Source organism: Triticum urartu, chromosome 1, assembly GCF_003073215.2.
Source record: "Triticum urartu cultivar G1812 chromosome 1, Tu2.1, whole genome shotgun sequence".
Classification (NCBI taxonomy): Eukaryota; Viridiplantae; Streptophyta; class Magnoliopsida; order Poales; family Poaceae; genus Triticum; species Triticum urartu.
The window spans coordinates 353,741,242-353,761,019 of record NC_053022.1 but is presented as its reverse complement, the minus strand read 5'-3'; the positions used below and the strand labels follow the sequence as shown (position 1 = coordinate 353,761,019).

Here is a 19,778-nt window from a genome sequence, read left to right as displayed (position 1 = left end):
TCATAACAGAAAGTGAATCTAAAGGAGAACTGGATGGCAGTTCCTTACCTCCCCTCGTCTTAGAGGGATAAATCTTAGTCTTTGGATCCTTCAGATTCTTCATAGTGATAATATGATAATAATCCCAAGTGACTCAACAAATATAGCTATGCTCCCCGGCAACGGCGTCAGAAAAAGGTCTTGATAACCCACAAGTATAGGGGATCGCAACAATTTTTGAGGGTAGAGTATTCAACCCAAATTTATAGATTTGACACAAGGGGAGCCAAAGAATATTTGAGGGTATTAGCAGCTGAGTTGTCAATTCAACCACACCTGGAGATTAATTATCTGCGGCAATATGATCAGTAGCAAAGTAGTTTGATAGTTTTGATAATAGTGACAACAGCAATGGTAACAGTAACAGTGATAGTAGTAGTTTGTAGCAAGTGTAACAGTGATGATAGCAATAGTAACGCAGCAAGATCAATAAGGATAAATTCGTAGGCATTGGATCGGTGACTTGTTGGATGATATTCATCATGTGATAGTTATAACCTAGGGCGATATGGCATTAGCTCCAGTTCATCGATATAATGTAGGCATGTATTCCGCAAATAGTCATACGTGCTTTATTAAAAGAACTTGCATGACAAGAGGAAAAAGCATGAGAAAACAGCGTCAGTCCGGGGTTAGTTTCATTCAAATCATGCAAATTAGAGTCCAAAACAAGAGGAAAAGCATGAGAAAAAGTAGATACGTTGGAGACATATCACTTTTACCGACAATTTCAGTGCTTGCAGAAATTACCTTGCTAAAAACCGCTTGTCATTTCCTTCTGCTCCTCGTTGGGTTCGACACTCTTACTTTTCGGAAGGACTACAATTGATCCCCTATACTTGTGGGTCAGTAGCCCCCTCTTCAAGCCGCGGGCGAGGGAGAACGACTTCCACCCCACCTCAAGAACATGAAGCCGGTGGGAGTGAAGCCCGTTGCCAACCAGAAGGGGCCATTGCAGCAGTCGTCCAGCTGCAGCCTAGGCCCAGAGGTGTATGCTCTGCCATTTCCCCCGCGAAGGTGTCCGGGAGCCAGAGCCAGGAGTAGGGATCGCGGTGCATGCCTACGATGAACTTGCGGGCCGTGTCAGCGGAGTGGCTCCATGAATGGGGCGGTTGCGCCGTTCTGCCCGCCCCGGCTACCGCCGCCTCACCCCACGTGTTTGTGCCGACGGCCGGAGCTTCCTCCATGGCTGTCGGAGCCCGCGTAGGGCGTCAACGGAGGTCGCCCGTGCCCCCGGGGAAGCGCCCCGGGCGTGGCGGCGGATGAGCAAGGGCAACCCCTCCCCCTCGTTGGCTTCGGCGGCTCCACTTCCTCCAGCGGCGCCTTCCCCTTCTCAGTAGCGGAAAACCACCTTAGGGGCGCCATGGCTACTACAACGATGGGTGGAAATGGAGAGGTGTGATGGAAGAAGATGAGCCGAGGGGTCCTTCCCCTTCCCCTTATATAGCGTTCGATTGGGGCCGATCCGTGCCCCGTCACCTTCTAAGGACCGATGCGGAACAAAGGAAGAGAAATGATGGCCCCGCGCAGTGCCCGACAGGCTTTATGTTAAACCAGGCTTTTGCCAAGGCATCGTGGGGGAGTCAGGGCGTCCCACGCCCCGTCGTGCGCCATGCATTGAGCCTGGCCCGCAGGCGGTTGGGCCCCGCGCCATTTCGCCCCCCTCCCTAACGGGTGGAGTCGTGCGCGCCACGGGCTACTGTCGGGCCCATGGGACCAGGGGTACCCAGGCCCGTCTGCCCGTGGCCTAGTGCGTGACACCCTCCGGGAAGCCCAGGGCTAGCCCAACGGCAGAGCTTCACGAGCAAGACCCTCGCGAGGCGTACGTCAACAAGTATCTCCATCAGTCTCGTGAGGCCCTCTCATGAGGCGGCTTCCCAAGGCCCCTCACGGAGGCCTGCGAGTTAAGATTCTCGCAACCACACCGCTGTAGCTCGCTCGGAGCGACTATAATTGGCCAACGGATCGGCAACTCTATTATGAGAGTGATAGATCTTTAGAGGTACAAACTCCCTAACACTCATCAACTCCTTAATCTCTAGAACCAAGTGACCATAAGCTGAGAAAGTTAAAGCATTGCTCGAGAGGCTCGCTAAGGCTTCAGAAGAATCCGACTGGACGACGACTGGGAGATCCGACTGTTGGATAGCCAAAGCCATACCTTGCATGAGCGCATGTATTTCAGCTTCCAGGGCGTCGTTACAGTGGAATAGGACTCGGTATGCTGCGAAAATGATCTGTCCTTCATGATCTCGCAACACCATTCCGGCGGCCGCCGAGCTATCTGCTGCTTGGAATGAACCATCGACCGTCAGTGCAACATAATCCGGACTCGACGCCATCCAAGGCAGGGGTATAGTTTCCTTCCTGGCAAGAACTGTTGGAATCGACGAAGATGGCATTTTTCCTTTAAAAATTACGTCCATCGAAAACCGACCAACTAGCTTAATGGACTTATAATAACTATCCAGGAAGTCCACCGTAGCAGAAACTGGCGGTACCTCCTTGCCATGAGTTTGGTCGTTCCTTAGCTGCCAAATGTGCCATACTAACATGATAATCATGTCCTGAACCTCATCAGAGCATCTGCATAATAGGTGCATAAGCCATTCCCTTCCATTATCAATTAGAAGATCATCCGGTGGGAGTGGCCATCTTGCCCGCATATGCAGCCAGATTTCTCTCGCATGCTCGCATGCGATCAGAGCTTGGAACGTACCCTCCTCCTCCAGCCCACATAGCCGACAAGTGGAGCTTGTGGGTATATGACGCAACACCTTACATTGGTGCATGGGTAATACTCCCGAGATAATTTGTCACGCATTTATCTTCATCTTCTGCGGAACCGAGGATTGCCACACACAATTCCAAAGAGAACGGGAGCCATTTGACGCTGCACTTGATGCCCCTTCAGAGAAAGTTGTGTCGTGATCGCACGTGGCTAATTTGTATGCACTTTTAACTGAAAAAACTCCACTCTTCTCTGGCTAATTTGCCCGCATTATTTCTGAATTTATTTCGCTCGCTCACATGGGGAGAAGATGAGGTGAGCATAGGCTCAATTCTTATATGACAACAAAATGTCAGATTTCTCGTGTGCCACGGCACACCGGCTAGGTTCACCCTTTTGTCGTGCATGAATGCGCCACGTATGCCCTAGGATTACTAGGAATTGTTGGAAAGTTCTAAATTATTAAACATGCAAGGCCTAATGATTCTATTTCAAGATAGAAAAACACGTAATGTTAACTGGTTGACCAGCATCACGGTTTAGCTAGCTCCCTAGCTATAAAGTGCTCCCTACGTAAAAAAATATAAGAGCGTTAACATTTTTATATTTCTTAACAAAGGAAGTACTATAATTCCATCCATCTGACAAGAGCATTTATGCATGTGACCCGGCCGTTGATAGGAGCTAGAGAACGGTATGCAGAATAGTTAACCGGAAATGAAGGAAGCTCTAGCCTCTAGGGAATGCCAAGCTCGAGCCCCGACCCCATGTGCACGAGGTAGGCGTTGGATCATTTGTTTCTTGCATTGCATTGCACCTCCCTCCGTCCCACACATATCCTCCTCTTTTCGTGCTGCTGTTCCGTTGGCAGGGTTAAAAGTCGAGGCGCGTGGGCGCGGTGTGTATACACCAATGCACATGGACATGACACGCGTTGCGGCGAGTAGAGTTTCACATGCTGCAAATGCCTGCCAAGCTGTCTTAATTGGATAGCTCGCTCGGTCTGGCTCCCTCTCCGTCTGTCCGTGCCTGCGATGATGGAGTGGGTAGTCAATTCATGGTGCATGTGATGCAACCTTCCATTTTTAAGGTTGTTACAAAAATGGGTGTCAGGCAGGCCGGTAGGCGTGTGAATGAAAGTTTAACGCGCAAACTTTACTTGGCCTACGCGGAGCACAGAATGGCAGGCTAGGCATACAGTAGTCAAAACCCGCCTGCACTGCATTCGAGCAGTACTAGTACGTAGTACCAGCTAGCTGCCCGTGCCGCCGCTTTGTAGTATTTTTTTAAACATCAATACATACATAAGCGCTTATATACACTCATCTCTACGAAGGCTTGAGATTTACTAAGTTACCGTAGGCGTCTCATCATCGACGGAAACGTCTCCTCCTACTAAATGCGCATCGCCGAAAATTCTAAAATAAATGCGAGCACCAGGATTCGAACTTTGGTGGGCTGGGATACCATAGTCCCTCTAATCATCCAACCATAGGTTGATTCGCGGTCGCTTTGTAGTACTTGAAGTGCCTACTACATAGTACTCCATCCGTTCCTAAATATAGGTCTTTTTAGACATTTCAAATGGATTACAATATGCGGATGTATGTAGACATATTTTAGAGCGTAGATTCACTCATTTTGCTCTGTATGTAGTCACTTGTTGGAATCTCTAGAAAAACTTATTTTTTCAAGAGTACGCCAACAGCGTACCTTAGCTTTATAGAAGATGAAATATATGTACAGGAGTTTGTTTACAAACGACAGGCTTCGCACACAGGAGCCTAGCCACTCCTACTCCTATCCACCTAGCAGACTACTCGCGACTAGGTAGTGCTCCACCCCCTCTCGTGATGGCCCAAAGGCGTCGCTCTCTCATAATTAGCTTGCCACTCTCAATACAAGTATCGTTCCTGCCAAAGACTCTCTCGTTCCTCTGCTTCCATATGCACCAGCACACGAGCATCACAAAAGCATCGAACTCCTTGCGCTTTGTTTTGTTCACCTGTTTCCTCGCTGCAGCCCACCAATCCTGGAGCGTTGCTTGCCCCGTTGGAGTGAGCGACGAGCTGATTCCCGTTTCCAGAAAGCATTGGTGCCAGACCTGCGTGGCAAAGACGCACTTCATCAGTATATGTTCCACCGCGTCCTCCTCCTGGTTGCAAAGATAGCATGGCGAAATCGCCTCTTGCAGCCCGTGTCTCAAGCGCCAGTCTGACGTCCATAGTCGGTGTAATAAGGCGAGCCACATGAATATTTTGCAACCTAGTGGTGCCCAGCACTTCCATTATCGTCCCAGTTGCCTGGAATCTGATCCCCTCCCCCCTCACACATTATCTTATAAGCCGAGGCAGCAGAGTACCTCCCAGATGGGTTCCAAGCCCAGATCAGTCTATCATCCAGCTTTTGAGTCAACTGGACGCCAATCAAAATGTCCCATAGTTTGATGAGTTGCGCCAGCCCCTCCGTATCTAACTCTCCGCCAATGCCATTAGTCCAAGAATGCATATATAGCCCGTCTCTTAGCAGCCTCTTGTTGGCCATTGCGTCCTCACTTTTCCTACAAGTATAGGCCCAATCTCGTTGACAGTTTGTCCTCCTACCCATATGTCCTTCCAGAATAGAATCCGCGAGCCATCCCTTATCTGCCACCTGACCATACTTGTGAAAGCGTCTTGCGCCTGCTTGTCAATCATGTTGCATAGACCATGCCATGGCCTGGACTGATCTGTTCTTTTAAGCCACTCCCATCTCATTCTAAGAGCAATGGCATGCTTGTGTAAATCAATCACACCCAGCCCGCCATAAGTCTTTGGTCTGCACACTCTCTGCCAAGCAACCATACATTTTTCTCCGTGGATCTCCTCCGATCCAGCCCAAAAGAATGCGCGACAGCCTTTGTTCACCCTCTCCACAACCCATTTTGGAGCTTCTGCGATTATCAAGTGATGCGTTGGCCGTGCACGCATGACTTGGTTGACAAGAATAAGACGCCCCGGCCTTGTCACCATCCCCCTCTGCCATCCTCGTAATATCCGAAGGGCCGCATGCACAATTGGTTGCCAGTCCAATCTCGTGAGGCATTTGATACTCAGTTGCAATCCAAAATATTTGCAAGAAAACGTCTCGATCTGCCATGGTAAAGTATTCCGCAGCCGTTCCTCGTCCTCCTCTTCATCACGGATCAGAATAGCTGAGGATTTCACGAAGTTCACTTGTAGCCCTGATGCAGCCCCGAAGATGTTGAGCGCCTCTTTGACAAAAGCTAAGTCCGGCCTCGTCGGTTTGATGAAAAGAACCACATCATCAGCATATAGCGACAGCCTTTGCATCGGTCCACAACCATTGATCTTTGCCAGCACCTGGTTGTCGTGTGCCTTACTAATGATGGCTGTGAGCACGTCCATTGCGATCACGAATAGTAGCGGTGATATTGAGTCCCCCTGCCTCAGCCCACACGCATGAGTGAATTTCTCTCCGGCACATCCATTAACCAACACTCTAGAAAGACTTATATTTGAGAACGGAGGGAGTACTAGTGTTCATGTCGAGTTTCCACCCAATTTCTCTCTGGACTGGAAAGAAGAAACCAACACCATCCTCACTCATCCATGCCGTCTGTACATGGCCAGAACGCATTGTGACGCCAAGCAGAGACAGCGCTACGTAGCATCCGTGACAAGATAGAGCGGCGGTGGTCGGTGGGCTCCACAAAATTCCAAGCGAGGAACCCGGCCCGACTGCCTGCCGTTCTCCTCCTCTCTTCCCTCCATTTACTCCACCTTCCATCACGCCACCACCCCCGCCCCGGCGCCCTCAATTTCCGCCCGCCTGCCTTCTCTCCCCTTCCTTGCCGCGCATGCGCCGGCGCGTCTACTGCTAGTCTGCTAGGCGGCGGCACAGACAACCCACCCAGTCCCCAGCCATGGCGACGCTGCAGGACCTCGGGGTGTCGGCCTTCATCAACATCCTGGGGGCCTTCGTCTTCCTGCTGCTCTTCGCCGTGCTCCGCATCCAGCCCATCAACGACCGCGTCTACTTCCCCAAGCTCTACATCGCCGGCAAGCGCGCCGCCGACCACCGCGGCGCCCGCAGGGCCATCAACCTCAACCTCTGCACCTACTTCAAGTTCCTCAGCTGGGTCCCCGGCGCGCTCCGCATGACCCAGACCGAGCTCATACACCACGCCGGCCTCGACTCCGCCGTCTACCTCCGAATCTACACCCTCGGGTACGCCACACCACTCACTCCCTTCTAATTTCCGGAAATCCTCCCACTACCACTACTGCTCTGCTCTGCTCGACTACTACTACAGAATTGTGCAATTTGGGAGTCGTGCGATCGGTTACTATTTTGTCAACCCAATTCCTCGACAGCAAATTTGCCCTGATCCCCAGATAGTAGTATAACGGCCGCATTTGGTTCGTCTTTTCATTTTCGCCAAATTAGTGGCAGCGGATTACGCCATTGCCATTAATGTTACAAGCGCTTTTCGCCAAATTTGCACCCATGGCCTGCCCCTGCCTGCCTGCCTGGATGAGTTGTTGGTTTGCGTGTCAATAATGCACGCCTATACCTTGCCTTCTCGCTGCTGCTAGCTGTTTCCTTCGTTGCACAGCACAATGCTTGTTCGGTTCTCTCATACGGAACATGTGATCCTCACATGCTCCGGAGATTGCGCACCCCAAACCCCAAACAAGCATTTTCCCCCAACGAAACACTGTACAATTTTTATCCCCAAGTTTTAACCCTAATGCTTTTGATATTAATCCTTGCTAATTAGACTTGTCAGTTCAACCCACAACTGATTGGATCTCAGAGTGACGGGTTGCGTGATTATCCGGAGAAATGTTGCTTGTGTCCGGGTCCGGCGACAACGTTGGCGATAGAGGTCATCCTGGCACGTCGCGGCTGCCATCCAATTCAGTTGTGCGTTGAAAATGGCGCCGTCCGCCCGTCAGATATCCTTGGATTGTTTTGCACGATCACGGGCGCTCTTTCAGCCAAGGCACGGACTTATCCAGCTTTAGACTAGTACTTTAGCCTGCCTGGTGTAATCGAGTATACCCCGCCACCGACCCGTATCATATTCCTAGCTAAGTGGTGGTGCTCCCCCACTAAACAACACGCAACTTTTCCGTGTGGCTCCAACCGATCATTCAGCATGTGGGGAGGGCGGGACCAACCACCGGCGTTTACAACAAACTGGAGATGCTTTCCTTGCCGCCTTGGACGGAATTTCGTTCCAAAGCTTTCCCTCTTCAGAATGCAGCCATGTTTTCAACAGTGAAAATTGATAGACAATCTGGTTCGCTGGTCCCTTCTACTGTAGAGATGGAGCATAAAACTAATTTCCATCATCTAATAAGTATAAGCGTTTCTCGATCCGGCGAAACTTCTCCTTCACGTTTATCCTCGCATGTGGGCGATGCTTTACGGCCATCCGACCGAGAAGCAAAAATTATTCTGTTGACCTTGGTTGCTCAGGCGGTGCTTTTGGAGAAATTTCACCTTTCCCTTCCCCCTTTTTGTCAAGGAAAAGATTTGGAACTCTGTTGCAGGAGATGGGACTACTGTTTTGTGTTTCATGCACTTCAAGTCTTCAATATAGTACTAGTAGTATTTTTTTGTGTGGCTATTTTACAGGTTCAGTTTGAGCCCTGTGTTTTGTACACTAACTATTTTTTTCCTCTGGTCTCACTTGCAGCCTCAAGATTTTTCTGCCCGTCATGGTTGTCGCCTTGCTGGTTCTCATTCCGGTCAATGTCTCTGGAGGGACCCTACTGAACCTGAGAAAAGATGTTATGTTCAGTGATATTGATAAGCTGTCCATATCAAATGTTAGCCCGGGCTCCAACAGGTAATCTTCAGTAAATTATGAACTCTAAATTTGCCAGTTCATTTTTATCCTAACACAAAGTCAGAACATTGTTCTTTAAAACTCTATGTTGCTCTAGGTTGTATGTTCTGATTTGTAACAGTACTCTAAAATGTTGACCCCTGACATCCCACTTCATTTCAGGTTCTTTATTCATCTTCTAATGGCGTATGTGTTCACATTTTGGACGTGCTTTATGCTGTACAAAGAGTACAGTAATGTGGCCTTCATGAGATTGCATTTCCTAGCTTCTCAGAAACGTTGTGCTGATCAGTTCACTGTAAGTACATCAACAAAGTTTGCTATGCGTCGAGAGCTGTCCTACTGTAGCATTTAATAACAACAATAAAAACAATGCCAGGTGATTGTCAGAAACATACCTCGTGTGTCAAGCCATTCGACGTCTGAGACAGTTGACGAGTTCTTCCGCAGGAACCATCCAGACCACTATCTTGGTCAGCAGGTATACTATCCTCATTCTAGTTGATTTTTACACACACACACACACACACACACACACACACACACACACACACAAATAACGGCTAGTGTTTTGATTATAGAACTTGACCTTATTTTTTATTTCAGGCTGTTTACAATGCAAACCGGTATGCTAAACTTGTAAAGCAAAAGGAGAGACTTCAAAACTGGCTGGATTACTACCAGCTAAAGTTTGAAAGGCATCCTGAGAAAAGACCAACTGGAAGGGTAATGTTCCAATCATTGCTTTTGTTATTTTTGGATATGTGCATATAAACTTAACTGCTTGCCTTGTTCATGGTATTTCAGACAGGATGCTTTGGTTTCTGTGGTAGACAAGTGGATCAAATCGACTACTACCGGGCTAGAATTAGCGAACTTGATAAGAGGGTACGTCTACAATTTGTTGGCGTTATGATTCGGGGGAAACATTTTACCGTGCATGCTGAATTTCTAGACCCTATGCAGATCAGATGTACATATGTTTATGATTTTAACACAGGCTACGTTTACGTCAATATTTTCAGATTGCATCAGAGCGTCAAAGAGTTTTGAATGATCCAAAAGCCATTATGCCAGTTTCTTTTGTGACATTTGACTCAAGATGGGGTGCTGCTGTATGTGCACAGACACAACAGTCAAAGAATCCCACACAATGGCTGACTAACTGGGCTCCTGAACCACGTGACGTTTACTGGCAGAATCTTGCTATTCCATTTTTCTCTCTGAGCATACGCAAGTTTCTCATATCAATCGCGGTCTTTGCTTTGGTGTTCTTCTACATGATACCTATTGCATTTGTGCAATCACTTGCCAATCTCGAGGGTATTGAAAGAGTCGCGCCTTTCTTGAGGCCAGTAATAGAAGTGTAAGGATTCTCTTTCTTTTTGTGCATCATGCCTCTTGAGATTTCTCGTTATTTCTATTCATTCACACGACTTTTTTTTCAATTTGCAGAAAGGTGGTGAAGTCCTTCCTACAGGGTTTCCTACCCGGTCTGGCTTTGAAGCTCTTTCTCTATATCCTCCCTACGGTTCTTATGATCATGTCAAAAGTTGAAGGCTATGTCTCTTTGTCATCTCTGGAAAGAAGAACTGCTTCGAAATATTACTACTTCATGCTGGTGAATGTATTTCTTGGAAGCATAATTGCTGGCACAGCTTTTGAGCAGCTAGATTCTTTTTTTCACGATCCTCCTTCACAGTGAGTTTCTTCAAATATTCTTCTGCTAACATATTACATACATGAACCAAAACTTATTTTCCCATGTCTTCATTTTATTAATTATCCCCTTTTCAAAAAAAAATGTCTCCATTAATCATTGTGCTGCCGCGTCATATGACTAGAATGTACTAGCACTCACTCTCAAAATGTACATATGAAAAATGAAAAATGTTGGATGTACGGTAACAATCCGCGTTTCCTTTAATTTCTTAACAGAATACCAAGGACCATTGGAGTGGCCGTACCAATGAAAGCAACATTCTTCATGACATACATAATGGTCGATGGCTGGGCCGGCATTGCCAACGAGATTCTTCGGGTGAAGCCACTGGTCATCTACCATCTGAAGAACATGTTCATCGTGAAAACCGAGCGGGACAGGGAGAGGGCGATGGACCCACGCAGCATCTCTCTTGGAGAAAACCTTCCATCCCTGCAGTTGTACTTCCTCCTTGGGCTCGTGTACGCGGTGGTCACCCCCATTCTCCTCCCTTTCATAATCGTCTTCTTCGCCTTCGCTTACCTTGTCTACAGGCATCAGGTGAGTTGATGAATACTGCTTTGACCTCTATCCATTTGCTGCGTCAGAGCCAGTGCGCTGACCTACCTTCACTCTTGGTTTTCAGATCATCAATGTGTACAATCAGGAGTACGAAAGCGCGGCGGCGTTCTGGCCTCAGGTCCATTCGCGCATCATAGCGAGCCTGCTCATCTCTCATGTGACCCTCTTTGGGCTGATGAGCACGATGAAAGCCGCCTACTCCACTCCGCTGCTCATCTTCCTGCCGTTGCTGACAATATGGTTCCACAAGTACTGCAAGAGTCGGTTCGAACCCGCGTTCCGCAAGTACCCTCTAGAGGTCAGTGCGTCACCTCTGTATCATGTATAATTTTCAATGAAAAAATAGCGCGCTATAGCACCGCTAATAGCACGCTACAACGTTGTGAGCATTGTCTTGCTAAATGAAATCAGTGTACAGTCGTTCGCTATAGTGTGATATAGGGTCACTGTAGCGGATTTTAAGGTTGCATTATTTTACCTTGGCACGCTATTTTCTTTCATTGGTAATTTTGCTTCGAAAATCGTTTGCAGAACCTGAGATGTTGTTTGCATTTCTGAACCTCAGGAAGCGATGGAGAAGGACAGGATGGAGCACGCGTCGGAGCCGAGCCTGAACCTCAAGACCTACCTGGCAAATGCATACCTGCACCCCATCTTCCACATGTTTGAGCAGGAGGATCAGAAAGAGGAGGCCACCATAGAGGTGAGAATCGACAAATCGGAGCATCAGCAGCAGCAGCAGCATGTGAGAAGCTCACACTCACAGTACGAGGAGGAGACGAGCGCACAGACGCATTGCCACCACGAGGAGAGGACCAGCAGCCAGTACCAGTACCAGTACTACCAGCACCAGTATGAGTACCAGCACGAGGAAACTCACATGAGGAGTGAGCAGTCGCCGCCACACTTTGTCTACCACCCTGGAGTCGAGCATTGATGCTGCGAATTTACCACTCCCTGACTTGACCTTTTGCCTGGCATTTTAGTGAAAATGATTGCCCCTCTAGTCCAGTCCAGATGATGCTGATGATGATTGATGTACATGCCAATATGTAGTCGTGTGATGATAATCTTATGAGTTGATTGATTTTCCTTCTGTAAATGGAGAAATCAATTACCTTGAGTACTAATGCGAATCGGCGTTGGATGGCGATACTTACGGCAACTCCCATTAATCCGAAAGAACCTAAGTACCTAACTGTCAAACATCTTTTGGAATTAGGGCGACTCAATGTTGCACATCAAACCGCTTAATGCATCTTCATATTATTCTTGAATGGCCGAGGGTGATTTTTTTTTTGTTTTCTGCTGCATTTCCCAACAGACAGCCACCATCGCTGGGAGGCAGAGCCACAGCCATCGGCCCTTGCTGCCGCAACCCACGCTGCCTGTCGACGTATAGTCGCCACACCTAGATTAGGTTGACAGGCAGCGTGGGTCTTAACCCGTTGCACCGCAGGCTCCTCGGTCCACCGCCACCGCCGCAGGGCACCGTCACACGCAAGCACCGCCACACCATGATACCCAACAACAGCGCCGTGCTTGACCGTGGAGAGACCAGCCCACGAAAGCCCACACACGCGCGAGGACGCAAGCCCCTCCTCCCCCTGTCGCCACCGAACAGGCTTTGCCTGGCCGCGCCCCCTGGCGGTGGCGAGGGGAGGAAGGGGGAGACCGGCGGCGGGATCTGGGGTCGCCCTCCCCGTCGCCAACGAGGGAGGGGAAGGGCGTTACCCCAACAAACTTCCCATAGAGACAATGTGAGCCAATGTTTGAAGCAGAGGCGGTGTATATATGCAAAGGGTGAGCTCAGTGCCAGAGGTGACGTGATCAAGCCACACATGGGTGACACGCCTTTTAGGACGAGACGTGGTTCAACATGGCATCCGAGGCAGTAGCATTTTCTTTCCGGATTTGTCCAAACATGTAAAGCTATTCAGTGCACGCCTGTCAAGCCACGAGCATCCACAGTTTACTATAGTGTTTTTTCTAAAAAAAAAAGGTTGGCCAAAACGTGCTTCTGCTGATGAGATAGACGGCAGTTTCTGTTTGCATGAGCCAATCAAGCAAAGCCGAACCGCATGAGGCAAAACGTGAAGGCTCGGGAGTCGGGACGGACAGGGCAACCGACGGCGGGCATCCACCGGCGGATCAACGGAGGGTCATGCGAATCCGCTGCTTCAGCGGCTATATCAACCGCCTCCCGAAAGCAAAGACGAATGGATCTTAACTTCAGTAGTAGCACAGCGAGATCAGCAGCAGCAGCAGCAATGCAGCACGCCGCGCAGGACCCCAGCGCCGCCGCCTTCTACTCCGCCGCCGCCGGCCTCTACGCCAGCGCCCACCCGCCGGTGCCGCTCCCCGCCGACCCGGGCCTCTCCCTCGTCCCGCACATCTTCTCCCGCCTCCCGCTCGGCCCGCCGCCGCCGCATTCCCCGCCGTGCCTCCTCGACGCCGCCACCGCCGCCTCCCTCTCCCGCGCCGACTTCCGCCGCCTCGTATCCTCCCTCGCGCGCGGCCTCCGCGGAGCCCACGACATCCGCGCCGGCGCCTTCGTGCTCCTCGTCCTCCCCAACTCCCTCGCCTTCCCCGTCGCCTTCCTCGCCGTCCTCGCCGCCGGCGGCGTCGCCACCACCATGAACCCCTCCAGCTCCCGCGCCGAGATCGCCGACCGCCTGCGGGACACCGCCCCGTCCCTCGTGCTCGCGTCGCCCGACAACGCCGCCAAGCTCCCGCCCTCCGCCGCCCCGGTGGTCCTCGTGCCGGAGACGTTCCATCCCACGCCCTCGGCGGGCCACGAGTTCGCGCCCTTCCGCTCGCTGCTCGATTCCGACGCCGACGACCTCCCATCGGCGGAGGTTGGCCAGGACGACGCCGCCGCCGTCCTCTACTCCTCGGGGACCAGCGGACGGAGCAAGGGCGTCGTGCTCACGCACCGCAACCTCATAGCCATGGTCGAGCTCTTCGTGCGCTTCGAGGCGTCGCAGTACGCGCGACCTGCTTGTGACAATGTCTACCTGGCCGCGCTGCCCATGTTCCACGTCTACGGCCTCTCCCTCTTCGCCGCGGGCCTCCTCTCGCTCGGCTCCACCGTGGTGGTCATGAGGAGGTTCGACGTCGGCGAGGCCGTCAGGGCCGTCCACAGGTATAAGGTCACGCACTTGCCGCTCGTGCCGCCCATCATGGCGGCGCTGCTGAGGGCCAAGGCCACGGGCGCCTCGTCATTGGACTCCTTGGTGCAGGTCTCCAGCGGTGCAGCTCCACTCAACGGCAAACTTGTTCAGGACTTTATCAAGGCTTTCCCACACGTCGATTTCATTCAGGTACATATAGCCTACTAAATTTAAATTGTTTGTACTCCCTCCGTAAGTTTACGGAGGGAGTACTATTCTGGGAAACATAGGTTGGTGAAGGCAAACAATTGTTGTAGTCCAGGTGTCCGTATTCTGAGTATAAAATAACGGTACTGTTACGTGACGAACGTCGGCTGGAAAGGAATAACGGTATTGTTACGTGGCGAACGTCAGCTTGGAAGGGGTGACATGCGAGCTTTTTTTTTGACAAGTTTATGTGGTGGGAGATGGCAAATCCTCCCCTTTTTGCAGCGAACTTTTTTCTTCTTTCCCAGAAGTTATGTTTCTGAAGAAATTGCGATCCCCCCACTGCGTAAATTGCCAGTTAAAATGTCCGCAATCGTTACCTCCTCCCAGCTGACATTCGCCAGATAAGAGGGCCCTAAAATAATTTAGTGGTACTATTTAATCATATGCCTTGTCGCTGATATGTGATGAATAGTACTTAGTCTATTACATAGGTATATCCATTCATGTATGTTGGTCCTTTTGTTTTATCACCTTAAAGTTCAGCCTACCAATTTTCTGCATATGAGATGCAGTTGATTTGACTATGCAAACATTATAGACATGTATGTGCATATTTTAGATGGGGTGACAAAGTAGGGATTAACAAGTTTAAAGCAAAATTTGTATACAATTAATACTTCTGCAATCAAACTGTGAAACTATTACTGCAGTTCCAGTTCCAGTTGTATGCAGTATTCAGAGTAAACTGCTATTTTTTATGCAATTGGAGAACTGAAAGTTAGTCGTGTGATTCGAAATTACCCATTCCAATTGCTTGCAATATTTTCAGTAAATAGTTGCAATGTAATCACTGAAATATACTGCTCCAGTTCCAACTGCTTGGAATATTCTGAGTAAATGTTTACACTTTGAACAGGGCTATGGCATGACAGAATCTACTGCTGTGGGAACTCGTGGTTTCAATACCTCGAAGCACAAGAAGTATGCATCTGTAGGTCTTTTAGCCCCAAACATGCATGCCAAAATTGTTGATCTGGAAACTGGCTTATGTTTACCTCCTGGCTCTTGTGGGGAGTTATGGCTCCATGGGCCAGCTATAATGAAAGGTAACATTTCATGAGCCCAACTCAGCCACTGCAACGAAAACACACACCTTGAATTTTGGTATTTGTAGTCTGATGCAAACCGATGTCTAGTTAAAAAGATCACTTTAAAAATAAATTGACTGGCCTTTACTTAACTCAGTGCTGAGGTGGTTATTGAAGACCCTATGAAGACTTGGCATATGCATTGTCTCTGCATTTTCTGCCATTCTTTTTCAGCTCACTTAGAAAATAAATATGATCATTCTTTGTGCTTAACATGATTTCTTCGTCCTCTTAATGGTTATTTTATACAATTCCCTTGTGTCTATGATATAGGTGCTTCTTATCATTCTAGTGCAAGTATCTGATTATGCGACAAAAAAAATTGATTTATACTACCTTTACTGTGCTATGTGATTATTTTTCCTTTTAGAAAGGTAAACAGAATCAGCTCTCAGGTCTAGCCTTTAACAATATGTGGCTGGCCTTTACTTAACTCAGTGCTGAGCTGGTTAATATGATTGCATATATCAATATCAGGGTTTGAGATTGCTAACCGGACCTGCCATGAAGACCTTATAAAGACTACATATGCATTGTCTCTGCATTTTCTGCTATTCTTTTTTAGCTCCCTTAGATAATAAGATCATTTTTTTTTACTTACACATGATTTCATCCTCCTCTTAATTGTTATTTATATATAATTCCCTTGTGTCTATGATATGGGTACTTCTTATCATTGTAGTGCTTAAATATCCAACTGTGCCAGTACAAAAGAATTAATTTGTACTGCCTTTACTGCTATGTGATTATTTTTCTCTTTAGAAAGGTAAATAGAATCGGTTCTCAGGTCTAGTCTTTAGCATTATCTGGGCCGAGGCTAACGCCCCCTGAATTACTTGAGCTATAATCCATGCCATTTTTCCTCATTTATATTTGGGTTGTCGGAATTTTCTTTTTTCACAGGTTACTTGAATGATGAGGACACATGCACGAGAAACGATGGCTGGTTGCAGACTGGTGACCTTGCTTACTTTGATTCAGATGGTTACTTATACATAGTGGGCCGTTTGAAAGACACTATCAAGTACAAAGGATTTCAGGTATGCCTTCATGTAGCAGGCAGTATAATACACCGACCTTGCTCTTGTTTATAGTAACAAATTGCGCAAGAAGTTAATGGGTTATAACAAATTATCATTCTGAACATCAGATAGCTCCAGCTGACCTTGAAGCAGTTTTGGTCCAGCACCCTGAAATTGTTGATGTTGCTGTGACATCGTAAGTTCGAAAACCGTTAGATAATATTACGTTGGTTGAACTTATTTGTCAGCATGGAATTGAACTTTTATTCTTTCGCTTTTCTCGACTTGCACGTAGTGCTGAAGATGAAGAAGCTGGAGAGATACCAGTAGCTTTCGTGGTGAGGAGATCTGGAAGCCATCTGACCTGTGTGCAAGTAATGGAGTATGTGGCCAAGCAGGTAAAAAGACGCTACTACATTGCACAGCACAGCACAGCACCACTCTTCTGCTTCCTTCCTTGAAACCGACGTGTCATAACAGTAGTATGATGCATCCTTTTAGTTTTAATCATAAAATTTCAAGTCCAATCGAACATGACAAACATTCTAAGCAATCCTGAGATATCAGTGGTTGTCAAGACAGTTTCCATGACCATGAGTGATTGCTGTGCATGCTCCCCACCTGTCCTGACTCGCTGTACGGACGGAAACGCATACTCACTAACATGAGGTCAGGTTGTTTGGCACGCACGCCATTCTATACTCCAGAGCTAGTGGCGTATGCTAGGTCAGGCTGGCATGCACTCCTCCCCTCTCTTTGTTGACTCACCAATCGAACCCATGATCCATTCAAGAGTGATGCGCGGCGCTGGACAAAATACAGGAGCTCGGCTGTTCCTGTGAGACCTTGTCTGGCAGGAAGAGAGACGTCCAAGAAAAGATTGCGGCCAGAATTTGTTGCTGCTTCTTGACCATGTCCAAGTAGTGAGATAGACTAGGGGTTCATTACACCGAAAATTTAATCACTTGCAATTCTGTAGAAAGTAAAAAAAATTCTCTTTTCTTTTGCTGAAGCTGCGAATTGATCTGATGATGGTGGGTGCAGGTGTCCCCGTACAAGAAAGTTCGCAAGGTGATATTCGTGGAGGCAATACCCAAGTCAGCTGCTGGCAAGGTTCTGAGAAGGCTTCTCAAAGACTCTCTGCGCATTGATGCTGCTGCTTCCCGTTCAGATCACACCAAACCCAGTGCAAGGCTGTAAACGGAGTCGAGCAGCTTCCATCGAAATGGATGAAATACATGTGTTAGCTGCTGGATGTTTTTGGTGTGCGATTGGGATTGGGATTGGTTCACCAGGGATTGGGATTGCTCGTGATTGCATACTAGCAGTACCATACCATGCTCCCATAGGATGTGTCTGAGTCCGTCACTGGAATACATGTCTGTGTGCTATTATAGTCTATAGATAGATTCGTCAGGAAAGACTGTTGATTGGAACACCATTTCGTATTATTACCTTGTTGAAGGTGTCGTCTACTGGTCTTCATTGGCTAGTATCAGCAAACAGGATGAAAATCCTTGTCTAGACCTTCTTCGGTCGGACATGGCGACGGTGGCTCAAGGGCGTTTATTCCTTGTTGAAAGCCGTGTTGCGAAAGAGGTCGATTTAGTCATAGGAGTTTTTTTTTTTATATCTTGTTTTTTAGGGGGTTGATTGATTCTTGTGATGGATGTGTGGTTCTTCTGGAGACAGCAACGTGGAGCTGCTAAAATGGAACTCGAGTAGTTTCATAGTTTAATATAGCAACAAAATGAAAACTCTGGAAGAGGGAATATGCGGCCATTGGATGGAATGTGCTGCTGGCATTGTGATGCATTTGTTTTGGATTAGTAGATTGACATCTTCAGCTAATTAATTCAATGCCAACCAACCAACGAACTGCGTGTATCCATACACCTTGCCTGCTTAATTAGGCAGGCATCTGTGCCGATCGGTTCTTCATATCTTCTGGAGAGAACGTGAATATGTAAACAGTAAATTTCACTTTGTGGGTCTGAAAATGACACAAGTGGCAAGCAATTACTCATTTGAAGATATGAATAGCCACGACGTAGCAATTGGATGTTTCTTAAGCTAACAAGGATGGACACGTCGATCCATTACTTTGGGCACTCCATGTGTATGGCAGAGGGTTATGGGCACATCGCTGGCCTAGAGCAATTCTAGCAAAGTTGCCAAAACCCGAATCGGTCATCCCTCATATGGAGAGTGTTTCATGATGTTTTAAAAGCTGAAGGGACTATGCGCAACCACATAATCGCCAAACTACAGCCTCTATAATTTCATTTGCTTCGAATTTCTAGGGGCAATTTAGGCGACATTTAATCCTAACCAAACGGTGAATAAACACAACAACTTAATTAACAACTATATAAGTGGTCAAACTTTGTCGTATCACGTATATTTTGTAACTTGAAGTATCGTCAAACGGTATTTTCAAAATATGCAATGTAGCTATTCGATTAGTTACTCGGGCTCGGGCTCGAGCTAGGCTACGATGACGAACATGATGACAAGATTAGCGGGGGTGACAACCTCCTTCTCATCATCGTCGTTGACGGGGATGATGACACACAAAGCATTAGACTCATGCCTCAAGCAGCGGCGGGAGTCACCAGCATCACGCGAGCCGCTAGATCCCCTCCCCCTTCGGCTCCTGTCACGAGGAGCTGCCAGTGCCATGCAAACCACGACGGGAAGAGGATGTAGCGACTCCTGTTGTTTATGCATCGTGGGGAGAGTTCGCAACGACGAAGCGTGGGGTTTACGATGGTAGGTTCGCGTCCGCTAGGATGTTGAGCCAGTACTCGGCATTCTGCCAGGACGACATCGTCGCGCCGAGGGGCTAGGAGAGATTGAGCTGGAGCAACGACTAGGGGTAGAGGGGAATGACTCGGCGTTGGGCTTTTATAGCCGGGGTTTGCAGGCATGTCGGCTTTAAATGATGCCGCATGGCGGCCATCTAACGAGTTACCACATGTATCCGTGGGAGCTGGATCACCACAAATGTGGTGGGCGGTTGCTCTTGTTCACCATCAAATCTAAAGTAACAATGTGGACAACAATGATAGAGATGAGGGTTACGAAAGTAGTGGTGAGATCTAAGGCTTACATGAAGTTGACCTAGTTCACAAAGTCGATTTGGCCAACTCTGAAGAACAGACCAACAAAGCAGGTGAGCGTTCTTGGTGCATTCATAGATTCAAGTCAAGTCGAGCTAGATCAGTAAGCTGCTTTCTCCAATACGCATGAGTGTGTGTATCATATATTAAAGAAGAGAGTTTGGGGGAGAGAACCCCTCCACCTTACAGCTTAGATGCTACATGCAGAACACGGCTCCACCTGTGCCGCTAGTGCACTAGCCTACCCTC

General features: G+C 48.3%; 2 protein-coding genes across 2 annotated transcripts; both read left to right on the top strand.

Annotated features, from left to right (window-relative positions):
* The first annotated feature begins 6,477 nt into the window (after positions 1 to 6,477).
* On the top strand, positions 6,478 to 12,044 carry LOC125511932 (CSC1-like protein At1g32090). Its single transcript, XM_048677151.1, has 11 exons — positions 6,478 to 7,000; positions 8,478 to 8,630; positions 8,793 to 8,928; positions 9,010 to 9,111; positions 9,237 to 9,356; positions 9,438 to 9,518; positions 9,656 to 9,996; positions 10,086 to 10,331; positions 10,569 to 10,893; positions 10,979 to 11,212; positions 11,480 to 12,044. The coding sequence occupies exons 1-11, from the start codon at positions 6,696 to 6,698 to the stop codon at positions 11,849 to 11,851; spliced, it is 2,415 nt and encodes an 804-aa protein (XP_048533108.1). The 5' UTR covers positions 6,478 to 6,695; the 3' UTR covers positions 11,852 to 12,044.
* Positions 12,045 to 13,021: 977 nt separating this feature from the next.
* LOC125533397 (4-coumarate--CoA ligase-like 3) lies at positions 13,022 to 17,890 on the top strand. Its single transcript, XM_048696975.1, has 6 exons — positions 13,022 to 14,237; positions 15,154 to 15,343; positions 16,289 to 16,425; positions 16,536 to 16,603; positions 16,703 to 16,805; positions 17,452 to 17,890. Exons 1-6 carry the CDS (start codon positions 13,134 to 13,136, stop codon positions 17,605 to 17,607), a joined length of 1,758 nt encoding a protein of 585 aa, XP_048552932.1. The 5' UTR covers positions 13,022 to 13,133; the 3' UTR covers positions 17,608 to 17,890.
* Positions 17,891 to 19,778: the final 1,888 nt, after the last annotated feature.

Coding starts and splice junctions, on each gene's coding strand:
- LOC125533397 (XM_048696975.1), top strand. CDS start 13,134: ATGGATCTTAACTTCAGTAGTAGCACAGCGAGATCAGCAGCAGCAGCA. Junction 15,344..16,288: donor TGGGCCAGCTATAATGAAAG/GTAACATTTCAT, acceptor CTTTTTTCACAG/GTTACTTGAATGATGAGGAC. Junction 16,604..16,702: donor GTTGATGTTGCTGTGACATC/GTAAGTTCGAAA, acceptor ACTTGCACGTAG/TGCTGAAGATGAAGAAGCTG.
- LOC125511932 (XM_048677151.1), top strand. CDS start 6,696: ATGGCGACGCTGCAGGACCTCGGGGTGTCGGCCTTCATCAACATCCTG. Junction 9,519..9,655: donor TTAGCGAACTTGATAAGAGG/GTACGTCTACAA, acceptor CAATATTTTCAG/ATTGCATCAGAGCGTCAAAG. Junction 10,894..10,978: donor ACCTTGTCTACAGGCATCAG/GTGAGTTGATGA, acceptor CTTGGTTTTCAG/ATCATCAATGTGTACAATCA.